Here is a 22,781-nt window from a genome sequence, read left to right as displayed (position 1 = left end):
GCTTCCTGCTGGCCACAAAGACTGTCTTGAGGAGGAGGCCAGAGCCTGAAGACAGCACTCAGATACCCAGGAGTTGAACCCCTCTCGCCAAGAGACAGGGCCCTTAAGAACCCTTCTGACACCCAACAACAGCAACAACGAGAGCCCCAACAAACAAACAACAAAACCCCAACCCCCAATCCTGTTCCCTTAGTGCCGGGAATTCCAGGAAGCGATTCAAGAGCGCACTGAATCATATGCTCATGGTCATGACCACGGGAGCAAACCATAAAACGCACCATCACATCCTGTGAGAGTTGTTCTTAGCCTTGCTGGGACCTTCCCTTGGACCATCCCTCTCCCCTCTGAGCTGCCGCTTACACTCATGGGTACAACCCATGCATTCTGCTGCCCCATACACAGAGATGATGGACTAATTGAGAAACCAAATCTGAACATTCACGCTCCATATTCACATTAGGCTAGTGTTTGTAATTTTGAATTTCTTCAAGCCAAGAAAGCTGGCCAAATCAAACGCCCTTTCTGTAGCTCAAGCCACTTAAATCATTTACAGAGGAGCCTTTCTGGTGGTTCTGCAGGTGAAAGGGTCCAAGCCGTGCCCTGCTGGCTCGCACTTGACCTCCTTCTCCAGAGCCTCGCTTGCCACCCTTGCGCCTACTTTTCTGTGTAGCCAAGAGAGAAAAGTCAGAGCAAGAAAATACTACTGATAAGCAGATATCACCACCAAACTTGAGCTTGCCAAAGACCACGCTGAACTCGGGGCTGACAGATGTGGCAGTTCTGAGAGCCACTAATATTGTTCTTTTTACCATAGTCATTAAGGTCTTTACGTACAAAACAGTGTATAAAACTTCTTTCTAGTAATATGTATGAAGAAAGGCTGTTTTAAAGAATCTACTCACAGGTTAGGAATGTAGCACCGTGGCAGAGTGCTTGGCAAGCACTCCTAAGGCTCCGGGTTCAATGCCTAGCATGGCACCAGTAAATAAAAAAATGTAAGAAGTTACTGATAGGGGTGATTAAGTATGATGACACACACTGAATATGAATTCAAGGCTAGCTTGTGCTACATGAGCCCTTGTCTCAAAGAAGGGCATGGGGGGAAGGGAGAAAAGTAAAAGATCAATGGGTAAAAAGCACTTGCTACGTAAACAAATGTGAGGACCTGAGTTCGAATCCCCAGACCCGCATAAAAGCTGGCAGGCAGCATGAGCATCTCCACCCCCACAATCTTGGAGGCAGACAGGAGTCTCCTGGCAGCTCATGGGCCAGCTAGACAGCCTTGCTTATGCAGCAGGAAAGCAGAGACTCTGCCACAAAACACAGTGGAAGGTGACGACCACGCATGGGGTTGTCCTTTGATCTCCACATGTACACTGGCACAGGCTATCCACGTTCACACATGTGAATGGCCATGCATACATGCACACTCACTAAAATAATAATGATAAAAGCTTTGTCTTTTTGCATGCAGCCAAGAGTATAACTGTTTATCACTTATTTCTGCAAAACATAATAATTAATCGCAGAGGGAAACAGAAGGGTTTTCCTTTAAATGTATTTTTGCAACAGTAAAAAATAAAGCATGCCCTTTCTCCTACGCATGAGGCAGGGGACAGGCACATCTGGTTGCTAGAAACACAATCTCAGAGGTACTGCTTTTGGCCCGAGGTTGACAGAGGAGCAGCCTGATTGATTGGCAGGCTGATGGAACTGAATGTTACCTGTTTGAATAAAGCGTAGTCCTGTCATGTGGACAGTGTTCACCGACATATAAGGAAGATGATGAGATTGTGGTCGCTAAGGAAGCAGCTTCAAATAATGATGGAGTGCTGGGCACCAGGTCCGGCCTGTGTCGGGATCCCAAGGCTAGGGGAAAGCAAAGGTATGCACTCATGAATCTCAGTAACACAGGCCACTTTAGATCTGCAACAACTTAAATGAGTCAAAAGCATTCATTTTATGTACCAGGCTGCAAACAAAATTATGAATTAACTGTGCTCTTCAGAACTACAACAGAAATGTAAAATATCTGCTTGCAAACAGGTTAGACAGAAAGGAAATGACATTAATTTACAAAATGGCTTATGGAAATGACATTAGGGATGCTCTTTTCAAAACCTAATAAAGTGATTTACTCTTTCAAAATGGCATAAAAATTCCGAGGACTTTAAGGAGATAATGTGGCAGAGATTAAAAGGTGACTGGCAGATGCATGAACAGAGAGGACGGGCTTTCCCTCCACAGGAGAGCAGACTTCAGGGGACACAAACCCTCTAACAGAACAGCAGCCTGGCGCATCTCAATCCCGTTCGAGCCTATGTGGACTTGTGGACATGACTCAGGGCTCTTCTTAACATCCTATTTCAATAGCAAGGCTGCCTTTATAAAAGTGATAAAGTGCTTATTTCTTTTTAAAATTTTAGAGTTCAAGAAAGGATTTATGTCAGGGTCCTCCACAGTTTGGAAGGAAGAACTCTTTAGGCTCAGCAGTGACCTGGAGCGTATAGGCGCTCCATCCAAGGTCCTTACGGATTTTTTCCCTCTTTTTTTTTGGGGGACAGGATCTTATTATACAGTCCTGGGTGTACTGGAACTTGCTATATAGACCAGGCTGGTCTTGAACTCACAGAGATCTACCTGCTCCTGCCTCCTGAGTGTTGGGATTAAAGGCATGTGCCACCGTACATGGCTTATATGAGTTCTGTATCTTTTCTCAAACTGAGCTGGAAACATGTCAATGAATACAGTGCAGCTTTGGGGTGTTCCTGACATTGCTTGATACACACAAAAAGTTCCAGATGATGTATTTTCACTGTGTAAATGGAAAATGGGAACATGGCCACATGAGGCATTGTCAGATGAGATTGAAGGTTTTTGTTTTTTGTTTTTGGCTGAATCTAGGGCCCTACACATGCTGCTAGGCAAGTACTCCACCACCACTGTAACTCTACCCCTGATTTTGGATTTGAAGAAGTCTATTTGATGAGGTAGAGGGACAGGCATGGAGGGACAGTGGAGCAGGGACAGGAAATGCTGAACTTGAGTTCTAAAGTTTAGACAATAAATAAAAATGTGCCCAAATCCATAAGGAATGGTCCAATTCATGTGAAAAAAAAAATCCCCAAACCCATCACAGGTGTGGTGTACATCACACACAGGTGTACTACTTCCTCTGTTTCCATGGATTCTGGGTACAGTGGAGTATATTTAATTTTACTACAGCTACTGGGGAGCCCGAGACAGGATGATCGGGAGTTCTAGGCCAGCCTAGAAACTTAAGAAGATTTCAATTTAAAACACAAAAGAGAACAAAAGTGTCAGTTAAAACAAGAGTTATTTAAGAAAACAAATTTGGTCCTGTTTCTCAAACTGTGGCTAGCTATAATTTTCTGTGTGTTCTCAGAAATCAGGCAGCCTGCTGGGGGAGAGGCCAGAGGAAGGCAGCTGCAAGGAAGGGGTGGCTATCTACGGTCATCAGTACAGAGAGGACCACAGGCAGTGTCCCGGTTACTTGTCCTACTGCTGTACCAAAATAACCTAACAACGGCAACCCAAGAAAGGAAGGTTGATATTTCTGTTCACAGTTCCAGGGTACGGTCCACCACAGGGGACAAGTCATGGTAGCGGAAGCGTGAGGCGGCTGGTCCTTGTCATCCGCTGTCAGGAAACAGGCAGGGACACGTGTTTATGCTCAGCCGGCTTTCTCCCTGTTGTGTTGTCCAGGATGAAAGCCCAGGCAATGGTGCCATCCAGTTTTAGGGTGGGTCTTTTCCAGCTCAGTTGACCTAATCAAGACACTTTCCCACAGGCAGGCCCCGAAGTTAAACTAATCTAGACAATTCTTTACAGGTATGCCTGAACATTTGTCTCTCAGGTCACTCTAGATCCCGCCAAGTTGACAATATTAACCACCATCAGTGAATCATTAACTCTCCTTTGAAGTAACTCTAGACATGAGAATATGATAAAGAAATTCAATTTAGTATGGGAGACAAATGCTGAGTTAGAAGGGGACAGAAACAGCAATCTATCTGAAGACATTGTGGGAAGGAACATATCTACAAGAAGTTTTGAATCGTCTATAGAAAGTAGAAGACACTTTGGAGATTTTCCAAAGAACATAATGGTTAAAAAAAAAGCCTATATTTGTTGTTAACCAAAAGACCAAGAAATAATCGACAGAAATATGTAAGACACCACTTCCTCTTATTGGATCAAAATAGAAAATTCAAAATATCAACTCAGTAGACAGAGAAAAATTATTTAATAAAATTCGGTACTCTTGTTTGGTTAAAAACTTTTTGGTAAATTAAAAGCAAGAAGAAGAAGTTCCTTGGTCTGGCAACTGGTATGAAATAGGACAAGTTTCATTTTAAACAGAGAACCATTAGAACATTGTGTTTAAAACCAGGACAAGGCAAGGCTACCTAGAGTCCCCATTTCCGTTCATCACTGTATCAGCAGTCCTAGGCAGTGAGCAATAGAGGAAGAAAGAGACAGGGGGTATACAGAGGAGCATCTAACAGCCAGAACACACAGTTCTTAAAAAAGGTACAAAAAGCTCACATCAACCTCTCTCTGTTTATCCAAGGAATAAATCTACATTCATACTAAAGAAGGAAATTCTAACACTTATTCACTGAAACAGCTCTAAATAAACTGAAAAGCTTATTATATCACTTACATATGTGTGCACATAGGTGTATATGCATGTACACGCCTATACTGCACACACAGAATAAAATTTAGGAAAACAAATACCAACATGTTAGCATTTGTTATCATGAAGTAGTTAGATTATAGGTGTTTTCTTTAAATATCTTAATATTTACTATTTTTCTTATAATAAATCACATATCATGCATTGTTTATATGGCATTTTATATTTATATAAATTTGTTGTATTCTATACAGCCTATAAAATTTTACTAGTGGGCTATCTCTTGGAGCATGCATTCTCTAATTTTTCTGCTGTGACTTTACATTATTCATAGAATTTACTAGAGTTTTTCTGCTTTAGAAAGTTGGGAGCATTTACCTTCTTCATCCAGGCTGCTGAAACTCTGCCCTTCCGTTAACAAATCTCGCTTCTCATCCTTCCATTCCTGGCTGACAGAGGACACGATCTCCTGGGAGGTTGCCTTCAATGCGGCAATGGAGTTGCACCGTTTCTTGGAAGGTGAGGCCTTCAGAGCTGGACAGCAAGGAAGAGAAATTGTAAAGCCAGGTACGGTGGGGCGTGTCCTGCTGGAAGGCCCTGCACAGTGGGGCGTGTCCTATTGTAAAGCCAGGTACGGTGGGGCGTGTCCTGCTGGAAGGCCCGGCACAGTGGGGCGTGTCCTACTGGAAAGCCAGGCACAGTGGGGCGTGTCCTATTGGAAAGCCAGGCACGGTGGGGCGTGTCCTACTGGAAAGCCAGGCACAGTGGGGCGTGTCCTACTGGAAGGCCCTGCACAGTGGGGCGTGTCCTACTGCAAAGCCAGGTACAGTGTTGCGTGTCCTATTGGAAAGCCAGGCAAGGTGGGGCGTGTCCTATTGTAAAGCCAGGCACGGTGGGGCGTGTCCTGCTGGAAAGCCAGGCACAGTGGGGCGTGTCCTACTGGAAGGCCAGGCACAGTGGGGCGTGTCCTACTGGAAGGCCAGGCACAGTGGGGCGTGTCCTATTGGAAAGCCAGGTACAGTGGGGCGTGTCCTGCTGGAAGGCCAGGCACAGTGGGGCGTGTCCTATTGGAAAGCCAGGTACAGTGGGGAGTGTCCTATTGGAAAGCCAGGTACAGTGGGGCGTGTCCTACTGGAAGGCCAGGCACAGTGGGGCGTGTCCTATTGGAAAGCCAGGTACAGTGGGGAGTGTCCTATTGGAAAGCCAGGTACAGTGGGGCGTGTCCTACTGGAAGGCCAGGCACGGTGGGGCGTGTCCTGCTGGAAAGCCAGGTACAGTGGGGCGTGTCCTATTGGAAAGCCAGGCACGGTGGGGCGTGTCCTGCTGGAAAGCCAGGTACAGTGGCAGTCCCGGCACTGAGGCCGAGGCAGGAGGGGTTGGAGGCTGGCCTGAGTTACACAGTGAGATCCTGTTTAAAAACAACCCCAGAACTAAAATAATAAATAAAACTTACAAAATCAGATTCAAATTTCTAAATTTAATACCCTATTTCTTATTAATATTTTAGAAATAATTTGAGTATAGAAAGACAAGGGGAGATTAAAATATCTGTGTTTTTGGCTATATTATTTGTCCAAAATGGCTTGATTTAAAGAAAAGTATTCTAAAATACATTTGAGTTGGACTTTCTTTGGATTTTGAAATAGTCTTAGCTGAGGCAAAATTTATGTATTTATTTATTAAAGAATTGCCCTTCCTCCTTGTTTTTCTTAAGCTGGGAGGCGGCTGGGAGAGCTGGAAAGAGCAGATGGTGAAGTGTGGAGGGTTCTCACGACCCCAGCTTTATTAACTGGGGACCGGGACTTTCTAAACGGACCAGGGCTTAATCATACACACATGGTGCCCAATTTAGCCAAGTTACTTCTGGTTGCCTCTTTCTTTGTGATTTTCCCACTGAAATTTCTCTCTCTTCGTTCTTGTCAGATGTATAATTCACTCCCATTTCTACCCAGATGGCATTCTCTATCCTCAGAAGCATGGTGGGAACCCAGGCCAGGGAAGATGCTTACTGAAGCCTGCGGTTCCACGGGGGACACCCTGGCTGGTGCTGCTTAAACTGTGGTCTGATCTGCACCACTTAGATCATGCTTTCCCACAGTAACTCTTCTTGGCTGACGACGGCTAGAGAATTTCACTGGAGGAAGTTGGAGGGAGGGAGGGAGGGAAGCTGAGACCTGTTTATGCTTCTCCTGAACTTGATGTTGGCAAGAGTCTTTTGGAGGTTTGCTTAAAGGGGTGAGCCAACAGCAACTGGATTGGGCACCCTGTTCAGCTTTGAGACTCTCCTGAGTTTGGATTACATGGCTCATCTGCCCTTTCTGTGAACAGGTTTCAAGAGATCAGTTGGAGAATGACTTTGGGGATCACAAATGAGGGAGGAACGGGGGGGGGGGGGAATCTTCCTGCTTCCAGGACAGGAAAGACTTAGCTTCCCCCAGAGTTTTATATTAATACCATCACCATGATAAATAATGTTTGCAGACTAGGGCTTTAGTCTGGAGGCCAACACTCACATTGAGCATCTCAAATTGTCAAGATGTCTAAGGGAGTCTGGCCCTTTTACAGGCCTAGAAATGGAGGGCAGAAAAATAGGCTTGCTCTAGGTCACGGGGCTAGAGAGTGAAGCCCAGGGGCCTTTCTTGTTGTCTTTACTTGTTTAATTGACAGTTGATTTTCTAGCTTGTTAGCATTTCATTTTATGATTAAGGGGTGTATGTGTGTGTGTCTGGGTGATCTTTTGGACGTTCAAACAACTGATATTGCCATTCCTCTTGGTTGCTCACAATTGATTTGAATGATGGGTAAGAGGACCAAAGAAGCTGGTTTTCCCTCACGCCGTGTTCTGCTAAGCACTGACTCGCTTTCACAGATGGTCCACCACTGGTGTCTGCTGTCACACGCCCTCTGCTTTTGCTAATCTTTTATGAACAGTGACACATTCCTGCCCTTCGCTGTAGTATCTTTAGATTTCAAAGTAATGCCTTTTTTTGATGTCTAAGCCAGAGTATATGAGCCGTAGTTCGGGGACTGTGAGGGGTCCTGGACCCCTCATATGAGCTTCCAGGTTGAACTATTGCTGTAAGAGTATGAAGGCATGATGAGCTCAGGAGAGGTTGAATGACCTGTGCTGTCAGCACGCGCCGAGTTTAGAAGCGGATGCAAGACTTCAACTAGTCTCAACTAAGACAGTTACTCAGAATTTCAAAGCAGTAAAAAAATGCCACCTTTCTCACTGTTTTAGGATCCATAACTATCATCATAATTATTTTTATGCTCAAAAATTCTTAATTGATTTATGTTAACATACTTAACAAATCTTGGTGTGTGTATGTGTGTGCAGGTGTGCGTGTGTCATGGCATGCATGGGGAGGTCAGAGGACAACCCCAAGGGTCAGTCCTTGCCTTCCACTTTGACAGAGACAGGGTCTCTCTCTTTTTTCTTTTTCTTTTTTTGTTTGTTTTTCGAGACAGGGTTTCTCTGTGTAGCTTTGGAGCCTGTCCTGGAACTCACTCTGTAGACCAGGCTGGCCTCAGATTCACAGAGATCCTCCTGCCTCTGCCTCCCGAGTGCTGGGACTAAAGGCGTGCGCCACCACTGCTGGCCCAAGAGACAGGATCTCTTATTTGCTACCATGTAGTACGCCAGGCAAGCTGGCCCGAAAGCTCCCAGGGACCTCATTCCCCTGTCTCCGCTTTCCGCCTCTAACTGCAGAGCGCTGAAGAGTCATGAGAAACAAGGAAACGAGACAGCTGCATGTGTGCAGAGCACTCAGGAGGAGAAAGGCACTCCAGGAGAGGCAGAGGCCACAGCACTGAGGGGTCGTTTTCAGTTACATGAGAAGTAACTGAAGGCGTTGGCATGGTGCTGGTCAAGGATGGATGGATAAAACTACCCTGGTGTGAAGGGACTCTCTAGAGGGACCTGCTGAAGACATTAAGAAGACCCAGCAACCATGTGTGGCATCCTGCATCCCTTCCCTGATGCACACAGCAGGTGCACTCCCTTCCTGCCCTAGGTGATGGGGCTGCAGAGTGAGCTCACGTCCCATAAAGGAATCAAATAAAGTAAGTGAAATTTATAAGATAAGCAAGCCAGACCTGGAGTCCATTAGCTCACTGAATGTCAGAGGAGGAAATCACTTTTTCTACCATGACAGAACTTTGAACACAACACTGCTGCTAGGCAACAGGCAACCACGGTGAGGTACTCACTGTGCATGAGCAGAAGCAACTTTCATCACACTGCTCTGAGTATGTTGTTAAGTACTTGGGAAAAACCAAGTTAGATCCCAACTCACTTCATACATCAAAAAAGTACCCCATGGACCGGTAAAAGAATTTCAAAGATTTGCAGGAAGTAGGGTAAGGGATGTAGCTTAAGTTGATTACTCAAGTATGAAGCCCTACGTTCAGATCCCTGGCACTCATAGCCTGCTGGTGATTCCGGGTTCAGTGAAAGACACACACACACACACACACACACACACACACACACACATATATATACACACACACACACATACATATATACATACACATATACATATATACATATATACATACACATATATGCATATATATACACATATATAGTATATGTATGTATATTATATGTATATGTATATGAAAAGGTGGAGAACAATAGAGGAAGACACATGATGCCCGCTTCTGGCCTCCAGTCTCTCATAAACACCTGCATACGCGTGTGCACACACATATACACCATGCATAAACACATGTGCACACTAAAACAAAATCAATTTAAAAATGGAAACGAAATGCTTGGGTCTGGAGATGTAGCTCAGTAGTAGAGCACATCACATGTGTGATGATGCCCTGGGTTCAATGTCCAATATCAAAACACAAAGAGAAAAACAAACAAATGAAGAACAAAACCCCAAACCAACTGTTGTTGAAAGGAATGAATGAAGTCCCAAGTAAAAGGCCAGTCCATGTCCACAGAATGGAAGACACCATATTGTGAGGATGGCAGACTGGTCCACATAATCAAGAAAAACCAAAATGCTGTTTTCCTTTTGAAAACACAAGCTGACAAGATGATTATTAAAGTCATGGTTATTAAAGTTCATATGTAGACATACTAAGGGCCCAGATCAGCATGGACGATCTGAGGAAGAACGAATGACTCATGATTCTTGAATGCAAAACTAACAGCTGAAGTACAGTGAGTGGGACTGGGATAAGGGTAGGTATACAGATCAACAAGACGGAATGAGAGCTCAGAAATAAACCCTTCCATCTGTGGTTAATTGATTCCCAACATGGGTACCAGAGTAATTCACTGGTACGGAAAAACAGGCTTTTCAACAGTGAGGGGAAATACACATAAAAGATGAACCTTACCTTATACTATGTATAAATTAAAAAAAAAAAAAAAGGAATCATAGACCTAAACATGAGAGTTGAAATTGTGCAACTATTAAAAGCAAAGACCTCAGGAGGTGGTCCATTTTTACACCACACCAAGTGCACTGGCGGGAGGAGGGCGAGGAAGAAAGAAAGAAATTGAGCACTTTGAAGAGGTGCATTTTGTAATATGCAACGTATATCTTAGCAAATACAGTTATTAAAAAACAAAAAAGTGAGAGAAAGTTAACAGACTGACTACTTAAGAAGGAAGTCTTGGGCCTGGAGAGAGAGCTCAGTGGTCAAGAGCATTTGCTGATTTTGCAGAGGACCCAGGTTTGGTTCTCAGTTCCTACAAGATGGCTCACAACCACTGGTAACTCCACTTCTAGGAATTCTGACTCCCTCTTCTGGCTGCTGTGGGAACTGCACGCACATGGTGCACATGTATACATGCAGGCAAACACGCACACACATAAAATAGAAACAAATTAGTCTTTAAAAAATAAGTAAGACTTATTGCATTAAAAGCATGATAAGTCAGAGACTGGGAAAGTCTGTAACACATGTTGTACTTTTTGGAACCAAAGATGCCACTGATTATGGCATCAGTTTATATGTTACTACTTTAAGGGAAAAAAATAGCTACTAAGGTGAAGAGGCCGCAGGAGGAGCCTCCCTCTTCCAGAATTGTGTGTGTGTGTGTGTGTGTGTGTGTGTGTGTGTGTGTGTGTGTGTGTGAAGCAATAAAGGGCCATGTCCTTTTTAAATTTTATAAAGCACTTCAAAGAAAACTTCAAGGGGAAGAGAGGTAGAAAACCTTTGAAAATATGAATTACAAGCCTGAATACAGAGACTTGCAATCTGAATAAACACTACTTTACGGTCAGGAAAACCTTGGGCAGAAAATACTAATTTATAGTAGGTCTCAATTTGACAATAATTTTTAAGATGCCACTGATGATCATCCATTGTGCATAAAAGCTGGTCTTAGAATAAAAGATGAAGGTTTATATAGATATAATTCATTTAAATCATCTAGAAAAATAATAAATACCTAACATAAATGGTCAAATATTACATAGCCTAATTCTCAAAGGAATTATAAATGACTGAAAAACTATGAGAAATGCTTGAACCTAACCAGTACTTGAAAAACACAAAATAAAACAACCAGGTGACATTTTTCTACTTGTAAGGATGGCATAATTTAAAAAGCCTAATGCAGGCTGAGGGCTACAACTGGCCTCTCCACAGTTATGTATAGTTAATACCCTACTTCCACATCTTGAACTCTATCCCAAGTAAACAATCCTAATTTAGACACAGCATTTATTTGAAACTATGCTCATAAAAATATTAGCCAGAAACAGGAAAAAGAGAAAGGATGTGAATGCCCAACACTAAAAGAATGGTTAGCAGATTATGGTACACCCCTATAATTTTCATGCTGTGTTTCGCTTTTAAATGATGTTTAGAATATTCAAGGCTTTGAGAAACTACTTATGTTATAATGATATGCAAACATCGGAGGGTAGAAGCCCAAGGGGATTCAGCATTATGCTGCTCTTTTTGTGTGTGTGATGCCAAATCAAACCTGGAGCTTGCACACAGCAGTCCTGCACTTTGTTGGACACTAGCTTTATGAAAGTGGACAAAAAATAAAAATTGGGAGGAAATACATCATCATCTGAGTACTAGGCAGCTCTGGGCAGCTTCCTCCTGAATTTTATTGGCTTTCAAGTAATTACCAGAGTTTCATTGCATTTCCAAACTGTGGTAAATATTGTAAGAAAAATCTACAATGACTAATGGTTTTGGGGTTACTAATTTATTATGATTTGAGTTATAAAGTCGGACCACAGCATAAGTAAATGATAAAGTAACAATATGTGTACAATATGCTTATTCTCCACTTTCCACACAGTTTGAACACTAACAGTATGCACATAGTAAATTTCCTGTAAGTATAAAGATAAATAAGATGCCATATTTCACCTTGATTTAAAACAATCATTATTATCTTTGGCCTTAGTTGTTCTATTTATTTAATTACTCATGGTTTGAAGGCAGGATTCTGATTTGAGAACTGTCTCCCTTTTGTTTTCTGCAGAGCTGGGGTCAACCTGGGGACCTTGTGCATGCCGGGCAAGCACCACCGCTGAGCTAAATCTACAGGGCCTTTCTTAATTTTTGATGTAGGAATTTTTTTTTTTTTTTGGTTTTTCAAGACAGGGTTTCTCTGTGTAGCTTTGCGCCTTTCCTGGAACTCACTCTGTAGCCCAGGCTGGCCTCGAACTCACAGAGATCCGCCTGCTTCTGCCTCCTGAGTGCTGGAATTAAAGGCATGCGCCACCACTGCCCAGCTGATGTAGGAATATTTAATCTACAGATTTGACCTCCAGTCCTGCCTTTGCAGTTTCCCACCATCTGCGGAATGTGTGTGTTTTATTTTTCTCTTTTTGAGAGCGGATCTCTGCACTGCACTCCCCAGTCGGGCTTGGGAGCTCCCAGGCCTCCTGTCTCAGCTTCTCAAGTGCTAGGATTACAGGTGTTTGCTCTGTGCTGATGGTATGTGTGCTTTCATTCGTCACTACGTATTTTTCTCCTTTCTCTGAATTCTTCTTTAAATTATTGGTGCCAATGGCTACATACAAATTAATCTATATTTCAACAACTAACTGTACATTGTGTGTGTGTGTGTGTGTGTGTGTTCGTGCATGCATGCATGTGGAGGCCAAAAGGTAGGTGCTGAGTGTCTTCCTCAATCATTCTCCCTTACTTATCTATTGTTTTGAGAAAGGGTCTCCCATTGAACATGGAGCTTATGGACTGGCCAGCAAGCCCAGCAATTTACTTGCTTATGTCTCACTAGTACAGAGATTATATTGTGTTCTGCTTTTTTTTTGGGTTCTGTTTTGTTCCTCTGTGTAGCCCTGGCTATCCTGGAACTTGCTCTGTAGCCCAGGCTAGCCTTGAACTCACAGAGATCCACCTGCCTCTGCCTCCTAAGTGCTGGGATTAAAGGTGTGTACCATCACCGCTGACTCTGTGTTCTGCTTCTTACAGGGGTGCTAAGGGTCTGAACGTGGGTCCTTGTGCTTTCGTATCACTTTACTGATTGAGCATCTCCCACACCCGAGCCTGTACTTTTTCTTTTTAACATAAAATAGGCTAATGATTATGGCATCATTAAATCATGATATTTAACCATAATTAGTCATTATTACCACTGCAGTAAAAACATCCAACTCTTCCAACAAAAACTTTCCACACATATATGGTGACATCATGTGGTGATATTTTGTTTGTGCTCTAAGAAATAAGGCTTGCCAGAAGATCAGAGGGTGGAGCTAGCCATTAGCTAACCATAGAGGTCTGTAGGTCTGTATAGACAACAGACAGGAAGTGATATGGCTGGGCTGGGAGGAGAGAGGAAGTGATAAGTTGAGGGGAGACAGGAGCTCAGCCCCTTTTGGTCTGAGGATTTGGTAGAAGTAAGAAGTGGCTGGCTCCTTTATTTCTCTGATCTTTCACCATTTACCCCGATATCTGACTCCGGGTTTTTTATTAAGACCAATTAGAATTCACGCTACAATGTCAGTAAAAAGTGCTACAACCAAGAAACTTCCTTAAGACTCTTACCTTGAATTTTCTTGAAAACTCTGGAATTCATGAACTTTAAAAATCTATCTGCATAAAAACTTGGTCTATGAACTGAAACAGTGTCCTGGAAAAAAAATAAAAAAGAAAGAAAGATGACAGGTTTGCCTTTTAGAAGTCATCTCACATTGGAAAAAAGGCTCTGTTAGTCAAGGTCTGAACTAAAACATGGCAAAGAATTAAAAGCATCAGAAGGCTAGGGCTAGGGGTAGCCAGTAAGACTTAGTCATCACAGAGATTCTATGTACTCAGTGTTATGAATTTGCATGTGGGGGACCCCAGGCTGGCTGGGCCAGGGCCCATGAGTGGGGGAAAACTTGCTGGCATGCTGGGCAGATGCAGTGATGGGCTGGGCAGATGCACGCCATGAGGGCATGGCGGTGGCGGCAGCCAGTAATTCACAACCCAGATGCTGCATCTGCGTGGAAAGAGTTGATTAGAAAGATTGACAGAAAGGAGAGAGAGGAAGAGAGAGAGGGGTTCGGGGGTGCACACCTCATGGGAGGAAAAGCAGAAGAGAGCCAGGAAAGGGGAGTGGAGTTTTTTCCTTAAAATGAGGCTTTTGCGTCAGGATGCAGGGCAGCCCCAAGGGGCGGGACTTCAAGGGGCGGGTCAGAATATTAACATTCAGGACAAAATGGAGCATGAAGGGACAGGGGAGACAGCCAAACAACTCTGCTCCAAAAATGAAAATTTTCTGTCCTGTCACAACATCACCAGGGCCTGGGGGGACTGTGTGTGTGTGTGTGTGTGTGTGTGTGTGTGTTTCTAACACACAACTAGCAATCCAAGCACCATCTGGAATGAAGGGTGGCATTGGTAGTGAATACACCACTTATATGAGCCTTCTGTGTTTTTAGCTAGGAACATCTGCAACTCTGCAATGGGCAGTTCTCAGCCACATTGTAAAGAACAGAAAGAGACAGCACCCCTAGCACAAGAGTGACATTTAAATTAGGGGGTTTCATCACTAGGTAACGGGGCGAGACTGCCTGAGGTTACACTGAATTAGCTACTGATCACACAGGACTGGATTGAATTAAAACGCCAGGTTCCTCTCATGTTTGGCAGTAGTCCTTAGGATTGACAGGTCATTTTATTATAATCAGAAAACGGCCTGGATGAAGGAGCCGATTCTCTATGTTCATCTGGTAGATGCTCTATTTTGAATATAGGTTTCTGGATCTCAACAGAACTTTTTTATTTCTAAAAGTTCAAGTGTAGACATTATGAAGGGTTCTGCAGTGGGGTTCAAGGAGTGTTGAGCCAGAAGTCAAGTGACCTGCATCAGGAGTGAGGTCTAATTTTAACAGACTGTGATACTGGGAACAGGGCCTCAGCTCCTTTATCGATGAACACACTGTTCCACAGATCTACATACGCCTAGTTAGAAACATCTGTAATTCTGCAAATAGGCAGTTACAAGGGCACAACTCTTCAGTCACATTAGGGACTCTGAGCTTCCTTGGGGAGCTGGAGATACGGCTGACATTTGTTTCTGGCATGGCGTGTGCTCTTCCAATGGTACTGGCAGCTTCTGTCTATGTGGACAGTTTCTCACAACAGGTACCATGACTTAGGAATATTGGTAAGAAGCAAGGGGAATCCATGGCTGACTGACACTCAGCCCTTCTCTTTAAAGGGCTGTTTAAAAAATAGTTTTTATTTTTGATCTGAAAAAAAAAACCTATCTAGATAAGAAACACATTTGTAAACAAACAAAAATAAGTCTTGGTTATTACTTATGGGTTCACAAATATATAACAAGTACAGAGATCTTTCTTATGACCAAACTAAAGATCAGAAGACATGTTTTCAACAGACATGAGACTAGACCCCTGATCTGGTAACAGAATAAAGGTGTCTCTGAAAACACCAAATGACCTTGGGATAGTAGGATTTACCTTCTGCATTCAAGGGGCTCTGAGGTTCCTATCTTCCTCAGCCGGACGATCTAAAATTAACCTACCTTGACTTTTCCATAAGAGGAACCCCTGATCTGACTAAGTCTGTGGCAGATTCTTAGAAACAACTCTGTGAGCCTATAATTTCCATCCTGATGGAAGCCAGTCATCAGCCCATGGACAAAATGTAGTTCTTTCATGCTGAAAGGTTATTAACAATCTGCCACAGAATTAGAAAATTCTTTTCAGAATGGAGGAGAACAGCATCTATAATTTATTCTCTTTCAAAAGAAGGCATCCACTCAGATCTTATAGGGAAATGAGCAATCAAGTCTTTGACTGATGGACTCTGTGGACATGTCACCATCCGTCAGTAACTGTGAGAAGCTCAGTTCTGCCAGCAACAGAGGCTTCAGATTTAACATCAAGTGTGTGTATGTGTTAGAGAGAAGTGAGGAGGGAGTTTGCCCTCTTTAGCTGTTGTTTTCTTCACCTACGATTTTCTGCCACTCAGTATATATATATATATATATATATATATATATATATATATATATATATATATATGTATGTTCATAACAGGAACTAAAGGGACGGCTCAAGGATTAAGAGCACATACTGCTCTTGCAGAGGATCCAAGATGGGTTTCCAGCACCCATGCCAGGCAGGTGCTGTAACTCCAGCTCTAGGAGATCGGATGCCTCTGACCTCCATGGGCACAGGCACTCAGGTGACATATACATATACACATAATTAAAAGTAATAAAATAAATGTTTTAAAAGTTCATAGCACGTGTGAAGACATTCCATGTCAACATTTTCACTTTCTATGTCATTATCACGTGTTAGACATTGGGCTGCACGTTAACATGTAGTATCCCACACCATACTCACAGAAGCCAGGTACTGGACCCTTACTGACGAGAAAACTGGTTTGCTGTCTCATGTGGCCAGTCAAGTAGGGAACTGGTTCACATCCAGGGCTGTTCAACATCACAGCAAGGACTCAAAATCTTCTTTAGCCAAGGCTTCTAGGAACTTCATTTCAAGGCCCCCAATCTTCCCAGAGTCTTCAAAAAGGCCCCCTCCACCTTATTTATCACCTCACAAAGGGGACCTTTGCACCCCACAAAGGAACAACCACAGTTTTATTTTCTAGGGCTGTACCTGGCTCTTGGGCTGGAAGTCATTTATTTGAACAGCTATTCAAATTCATGGTCTTGTTCTCAGAACCACTCTTCCAGCCTAAGATTCTGAGCATGCAAAGACCTTTGCTCTCCTCTGGGTCTGGTGACAGCCACAGTTGGACAAGAAGTGTCTACAGTTTAACAAAGCACAGGTCACTCACCCCATCATAAACAAGAGCTTTCCAGGAATGTTCTAACTTCTTCATTAACCTAAAAAGTAAACAGATGGGGAAAATAACACTGAGACTGCAAAACTGCTCTTGTTTGGTAAATTTTCAGAAAAAAATAAAGTTGATTACTTTTCCAATAAGACCACTTTCCCAAATCTCTCACCTATATGATTGCAGAATATCAATAATGCCCATGAATAAAAGCAGTTTTTCTCCCTTATGGCTTTTAGCTGGAATGCCTCCCATTCTGTGGATAGAGCAAAGGGGAAAATATTTTATAACATGAGTACAGAAAGCTAAAACTCATTACTAATCATACACTGAAAACACTAAGAATTCTAGACTCCCGATTCCTCTATTGCCACAAGTTTTCATCAGCTTAAAGGATAATAACTTCATAGCTGTCAAATCTAAGGAGTTGGATGGGAAGACTCTAATTACAGAACCACTTCTATTTAAAAATTATGAGCAAAGAAGGATTTTTAGAGCAGTATAAAATATTGTTTTTTTTTTTTTTTTAAGGCAACACTAGCGTGTAGAATAGTGCCTGTCAAGCATGCCTGAAGCCTTGGGTTTGATCTCCAGCGCTGCATAAACTCACATGGGTGGTGGCAGATACAAGAGGCAGAGGCAGGAGAATTAGGAGTTCAAAGCCATTCTTGGCCACATAGAAAGTTCAAAGTCAGCCTGCACTAAAGTAATATTATTTTCTCTGATCTAAAGAATCACATGTTTACAGTGAGACTGAAACATACATAGAGGCCTGTTGTGGTAGAGCACACCTTTAATCCCAGCACTCGGAAGACAGAGGCAAGTGGATCTCTGTGTGTTCAAGGCCAGCCTGGTCTACACGGTGAGTTCCAAGATAGCCAGAGCCCATAAATAGAGAGATCCCATCTCAAAAAACCTAACCAATCAGCCCCTCCCCCTGCAAAAAAAAACATAGTGTAGCACATAGAAAAAAATTTGTGAAATTAATTCCTGAGGTATGTTTTTGCAGGGTGTGTGTATGTATGTATGTATGTATATATAGATTAATCTGAAGAGATTATTGGACTGAGTGGTCTTGTAACTTGAGCATTACATCTCTTAATGTGGAATCTCATTCCTCACAGCAATGGCAATGTGATTAATAGCCATGTGGTATTTCACAATATGGTTATAGAATAATTTGTTCAGTGGATTATTGAATATTTAGACAGAGCTGCAAGCGCCGATTTGAACAAAGGCTGACCACGCGTTAGTTTCCTTTATGAAAGACAAATGTGCATCTGGCTTAGTCATTGCCCGAGAATCCTAGAAAGCAGGTGATTAAGGCCTTAGGAAATGATTTCCTGTCTCCTTGCTCAGCAAGTTCACATGTGATGAGTCAACCATTTCAACAATCTTCTGTGGCTGTAATGGTTTCTATTGTCAAATGCGCCCTTTACACATGCAAATGAAGCCCGCAGTTGCTAACACATCTGGCTGAGGAGAGAGGCAACATCTGCCAGGGTGCAGAGGTGAGACCAACAGAATCTCCTTATGCAGATAAAAAGCTCTGAAGTGCCAGTATCATTCCTACCATGTGTTTACTGAAGTAAATAAATGAACATGAATAAACATGGAGTCATTGCTCATTCAAATCCAGAGTTCATTCTTCCTTCTTCTGGTAGATGTTTTGAATGTGTAGTAAATGAGGAGAAAACACTTTCAGTCATTATTAAACAAACAAACAAACAAACAAAAAATGGAACGATCTAAAACCAGAAACCATGTGGGTGGAAGACTGATAGAAACTTAAGAAACTGCCACTCATCTAAGTTGACTAGAGGCAAAGAGAAATAAAGTTGGTTTAAGCCATTTACTGCCAACCAGGCATCTAGTCCCAGGGTGCCATCCCTCAGGGGAGGTGATTGCATGCAACCTCCCAGTGACTGGGGTACCCGAAACCAGGCCGGGTGTGTGGCGGCACTTACGTGTCTGGATTCTCCGCAATGATTCCATCTGCAGACTTGCCTGGACCCTGGATGGATTCCATGGCTGTGGAGTACAGGACTTTCTGCACCCCAGGCCGCTTTGCATCGGGCACATTTGGTAAGGGCTCCTCTTCTTTGTCTTTAAGGGAATGGTCCAAGATGTGGATGCCCAGCAAAAGACTGTAGTCCATGATCTTGAAGCTTTCCAGCACCTGAGGAAGGAAAAGACCCAGGAGGTCAGTCAACTCAAATAGCCTGTGAGTCCAAGAGGGTGGGGTCAGCAGACACGCCACCCTCACACTTGTCCATTGAGAGGCAGACAGGCAAAACATCAAATACAAAACCTTCCCAGTTATTATTAGACAACGAGCCGGAAGGACTGCCATGGTGGTGGGAAAATGAAAATTTTATGCAAATCTAAAGGAAGCAGCTCCCCCTTCCACAACTGATTCACTTATAGCATTTATTGAGTGCTTTCCACATATCAGGTGCCAAGTACCCCTCTTGGATTCAACCGTCACAACCACCGTATGAGCAGGTATTACCGCTGTGTCTGTTCCACAGACGAAAACCACGGAGGAAGAAGAGAAAAGAACCTGTGCAGTCACAGACAGCACATCAGTGACAGATCCACGAGGTGGACTCCGGCATTCACACTCCTACTCAGCACAGGAACAGAGAAACCACAACCCAGTCTCACAAGTGCGTGTGCCCCGGCGGGCACTCAGCCATTCTCCACCTCTGAATCTTGAGTTTAGTGATGACCTTTTTCAAAGCCTGTCTCTCCAAGCTGCCAATCATTTCCCCGTAGCAGGTCTTTTTTAATATATGTGATCTCCACAAATAACAGGGCTTAATGCTTAATTATCCACCCTGTAGACAGTGGGGAGGTGAAGGAATTAAAAATGGTTGACTGTAGCCGGACAAAAGAGGAAGTAGTACTGAGGAGGGAAAGGACAGGACACAAGGTCTAGGCGACTGTCCCTCAGACTGTCTTTAGAGTGCAGGGGGACTTGCACACCTGGACCAGCCTTAGACAGGAAGCACCCGTTCAGGAGGCACATCCTCAAATGAGATCTTTTCTTGTATGAACATCCTCCTACTAGTGTGAGAGAGCTGTCCGGACCACAGGACTGTTGTATTACCTGCCATTTTCTACAAAAAGCTGCTCAGGAAAGGAGAACCTATTCAGTCACAGACAGCAGATTAGCAACAGATCCACGGGGAAGACAGTAGCAATGCTCTTCATCAGAACTGGTCCTTGGCCAACAGAGGATCAAACTCCCAGAATTCTTCACGCCTCTCATTTTCCTTGAGCCTAAGTGTTTTTGGAGCAGATAGTCATGCTATTTGAAAGGGGGTTGGATGGGAGGGAGAACACTTGTGGATGCAATGTCAGGGGGGACATGTGTAGTCTTTGAAATATGCTGGTCCCTGGGTCTCAGTCCTCTTTGCCGTTAATGATGAACACGTAATGGGCTGTAAACAAGTTTCAGTTATTCCAGAGAATTTACCCTTCAACTGTTTTTAAATAGCATTAGGGATGAAACAGAGCCTTGTGAATGGTCTTCATCTTTTGATATGTTAAAGTTATCTTTTTAGAGTGGAGACAGACAATAATTGAGAGTAGAATCTTATTATTTGAGAGGCCTGGGGCAGAGACATTGTATTTCCAGAGATCTGTGTATGACCTTAGACTCACGCAAACTCAGCCATTGTCAGAGCTGAGAAAACTGGAATCAGGTTAGAACGCGGCAAGGCTTGAAAGGGTGGCGGTTCCTTCTCTCTCAAGAACCACTGAAAGTCACGAACAGGAAGGGAACACACCCTGGAAGTCCCGGGGAGTACATCAACAGTCTTGAAAAGACGTTGGGGCGGCAGAGCAGCGGGACACGTGACGAAGATGACCTGGCTGAGTCAGCCCCTCGGAGTAGAGCACTAGAATACACGTATGTGCAGCTCAGAGGTCAAGTTTAGTGACCGCCTTCCTCTAGGAAATTCCTGGATTGTTGCCTTTGGCTTGTTCTCATTCCTAAACTATTGTCGTATATCCCCAGTGGCCCCTGGGTATTTCAAAGCTTCTAAGCAGTCCATATTGTAACTCTAAACTCTGTTTTGTCCCAAAGCAATTCTTTCCCCCCACTTCCCTCTTTTATTTGAAATCACTGTAATGTAAATTTTAGACTCCAAGGACCCCTTTCCTTTCATTAGCTGCCCAGCCCTGCAGCTGGTGTTATCAAAACATTCCTCTTCTCTAATCATTCCATTCCAACTTCCCTTTCGGATTGGTTCAGTGACCCCTTGCCAGACTAGGTCACGTCACATCCCCACTCATAGCCTCCGACCCGCCATTGCTTTGTGGCAAGGCTTCAGTTTCACAAAGGTCTTCGCTCTCTCTCATGGCTGCAGTCCATGTCTCCTTGTTTGACACCTCCCTGCTACTCAAATTCCTAAGTTACTCCCTAAGGGTGCCTGGAAGATGTAAGCCCTGATGTTTTGGTTCATGCTGTTTTTTCTACAGACTTTAGTTTTTCTAAACTCAGAGGGGATTTTTACATCCTAACTCATATGGTAATTCCATGAAAACTATATTACAAACTGTTGGGAATAAACAAAGCATTCCCTCTGAAAATCCAAACACATTATGTGTCCCTCTCCGCTACAAAGCTCGAGCCCAGGTCATATGGGCAGTTTTCATATCATAAAGCAGATGTTGGCTCATCAAAGGCTTGCCTACTCTGTGCTTCCTGCAGGGGAAGGAATGCACTTTGGTCATATCAGTCTGGGTCTACACGCAAATAAAAAGAAAAACATTCTGCAACCAAGCATCTCTAACACGACACTCCTGTGCCTTAAATACAAGCACTCGATACTCATGATTACGATGCCTGTGCAAAAATTCCGGCACTGAAAACATTTGCTGTGATTGTGTGCTGTGTAGTCAGGAAAACAAACATGAAAGTTCCCTGTGTTTTCAAAGCTACTTACGTTATGGGCATTTTGTACTCCGTTCAAAGGGAAAACTAAGATGCTGATTACAAACACTGTCGTTTGCTGTTTAGTGTGCACACAACTCAATGGCAGATAAAAGGGAGGCTGTTTCGCTGTAAATGAGGCTGGGTTTCAGGCTGGGAAGCCCATGACATCGCTCTTTGGGAAGCCTGTCACAGGCTTGGTTAAGAATGGACTCTTTAATCACTCAAGAACATTTGGGACTGGCTGTAAGATGGAGGCTGAATTGTGTAATACGTAAAATTAAAAAGGATTCAGAAATAATCAGAAATTTGGATACTGCCTATTTGATGGCTAGAATTATTATTTTACTATAATATTTAAAATTTAATATAAATTTAAATGGATGATGTAATATCTTGGGTATTTTATTTTTTGAAATTAAAATATAATTATACCATGTCCCCTTCTCTTCCCTCCCCTTCTCCAAATCCCTTGCACTCTCTCAAATTCATGACCTTGTTTTCCTTAATTTAAAAAGGGGTCCTCAACATTAAGAGAACCATACTGAAACATGTATCAATAAAAGGATATGATGGTTGGGATGTGATTCAAATTGTGTAGGAAGAAAGAGTGAGGGAGATTGGCTTTGAGTTGAAAATGGACGTGGGACATATATACATACACATACATGTAAAAACATATGTCTATTAATTGTAGCATTCTGCCTACTTTTATGTATGTTAGAACTTTTCAAAAATAAAGCTTCACGTTCTTCTTTGAGATGCTTAGGAGAAATGCATTTTGATGTTTGGCTAGATAGTTTGCCCCTGCCTCAGCCGCTGATGGGCTGGCTAGTGATGGGACCTATGGAAACACAGATCAGAAATAGGGGACAGAATCCACAATGGAAACAA

General features: G+C 43.1%; 1 protein-coding gene across 2 annotated transcripts in view; it reads right to left on the bottom strand.

Annotated features, from left to right (window-relative positions):
* The window catches only part of Pip5k1b (phosphatidylinositol-4-phosphate 5-kinase type 1 beta), a 287,232-nt gene that overhangs the window by 55,047 nt on the left and 209,404 nt on the right, over positions 1-22,781 (bottom strand). For both annotated transcript variants that reach the window (XM_059259518.1, XM_059259513.1), the window contains 6 exons: positions 18,913-19,124; positions 17,118-17,201; positions 16,946-16,994; positions 13,676-13,760; positions 5,042-5,197; positions 1,725-1,869 (listed from right to left, as the gene is read on the bottom strand). In XM_059259518.1, the coding sequence (XP_059115501.1) occupies positions 1,725-1,869; positions 5,042-5,197; positions 13,676-13,760; positions 16,946-16,994; positions 17,118-17,201; positions 18,913-19,124 (731 nt within the window). The remainder of the gene's footprint in view (positions 1-1,724; positions 1,870-5,041; positions 5,198-13,675; positions 13,761-16,945; positions 16,995-17,117; positions 17,202-18,912; positions 19,125-22,781) is intronic.

Source organism: Peromyscus eremicus, chromosome 1 (genome assembly GCF_949786415.1).
Source record: "Peromyscus eremicus chromosome 1, PerEre_H2_v1, whole genome shotgun sequence".
In the NCBI taxonomy this organism is placed as follows: domain Eukaryota; kingdom Metazoa; phylum Chordata; class Mammalia; order Rodentia; family Cricetidae; genus Peromyscus; species Peromyscus eremicus.
Note: the sequence above shows the minus strand (reverse complement) of the source record. Positions and strands in the feature narration are given on the sequence as shown.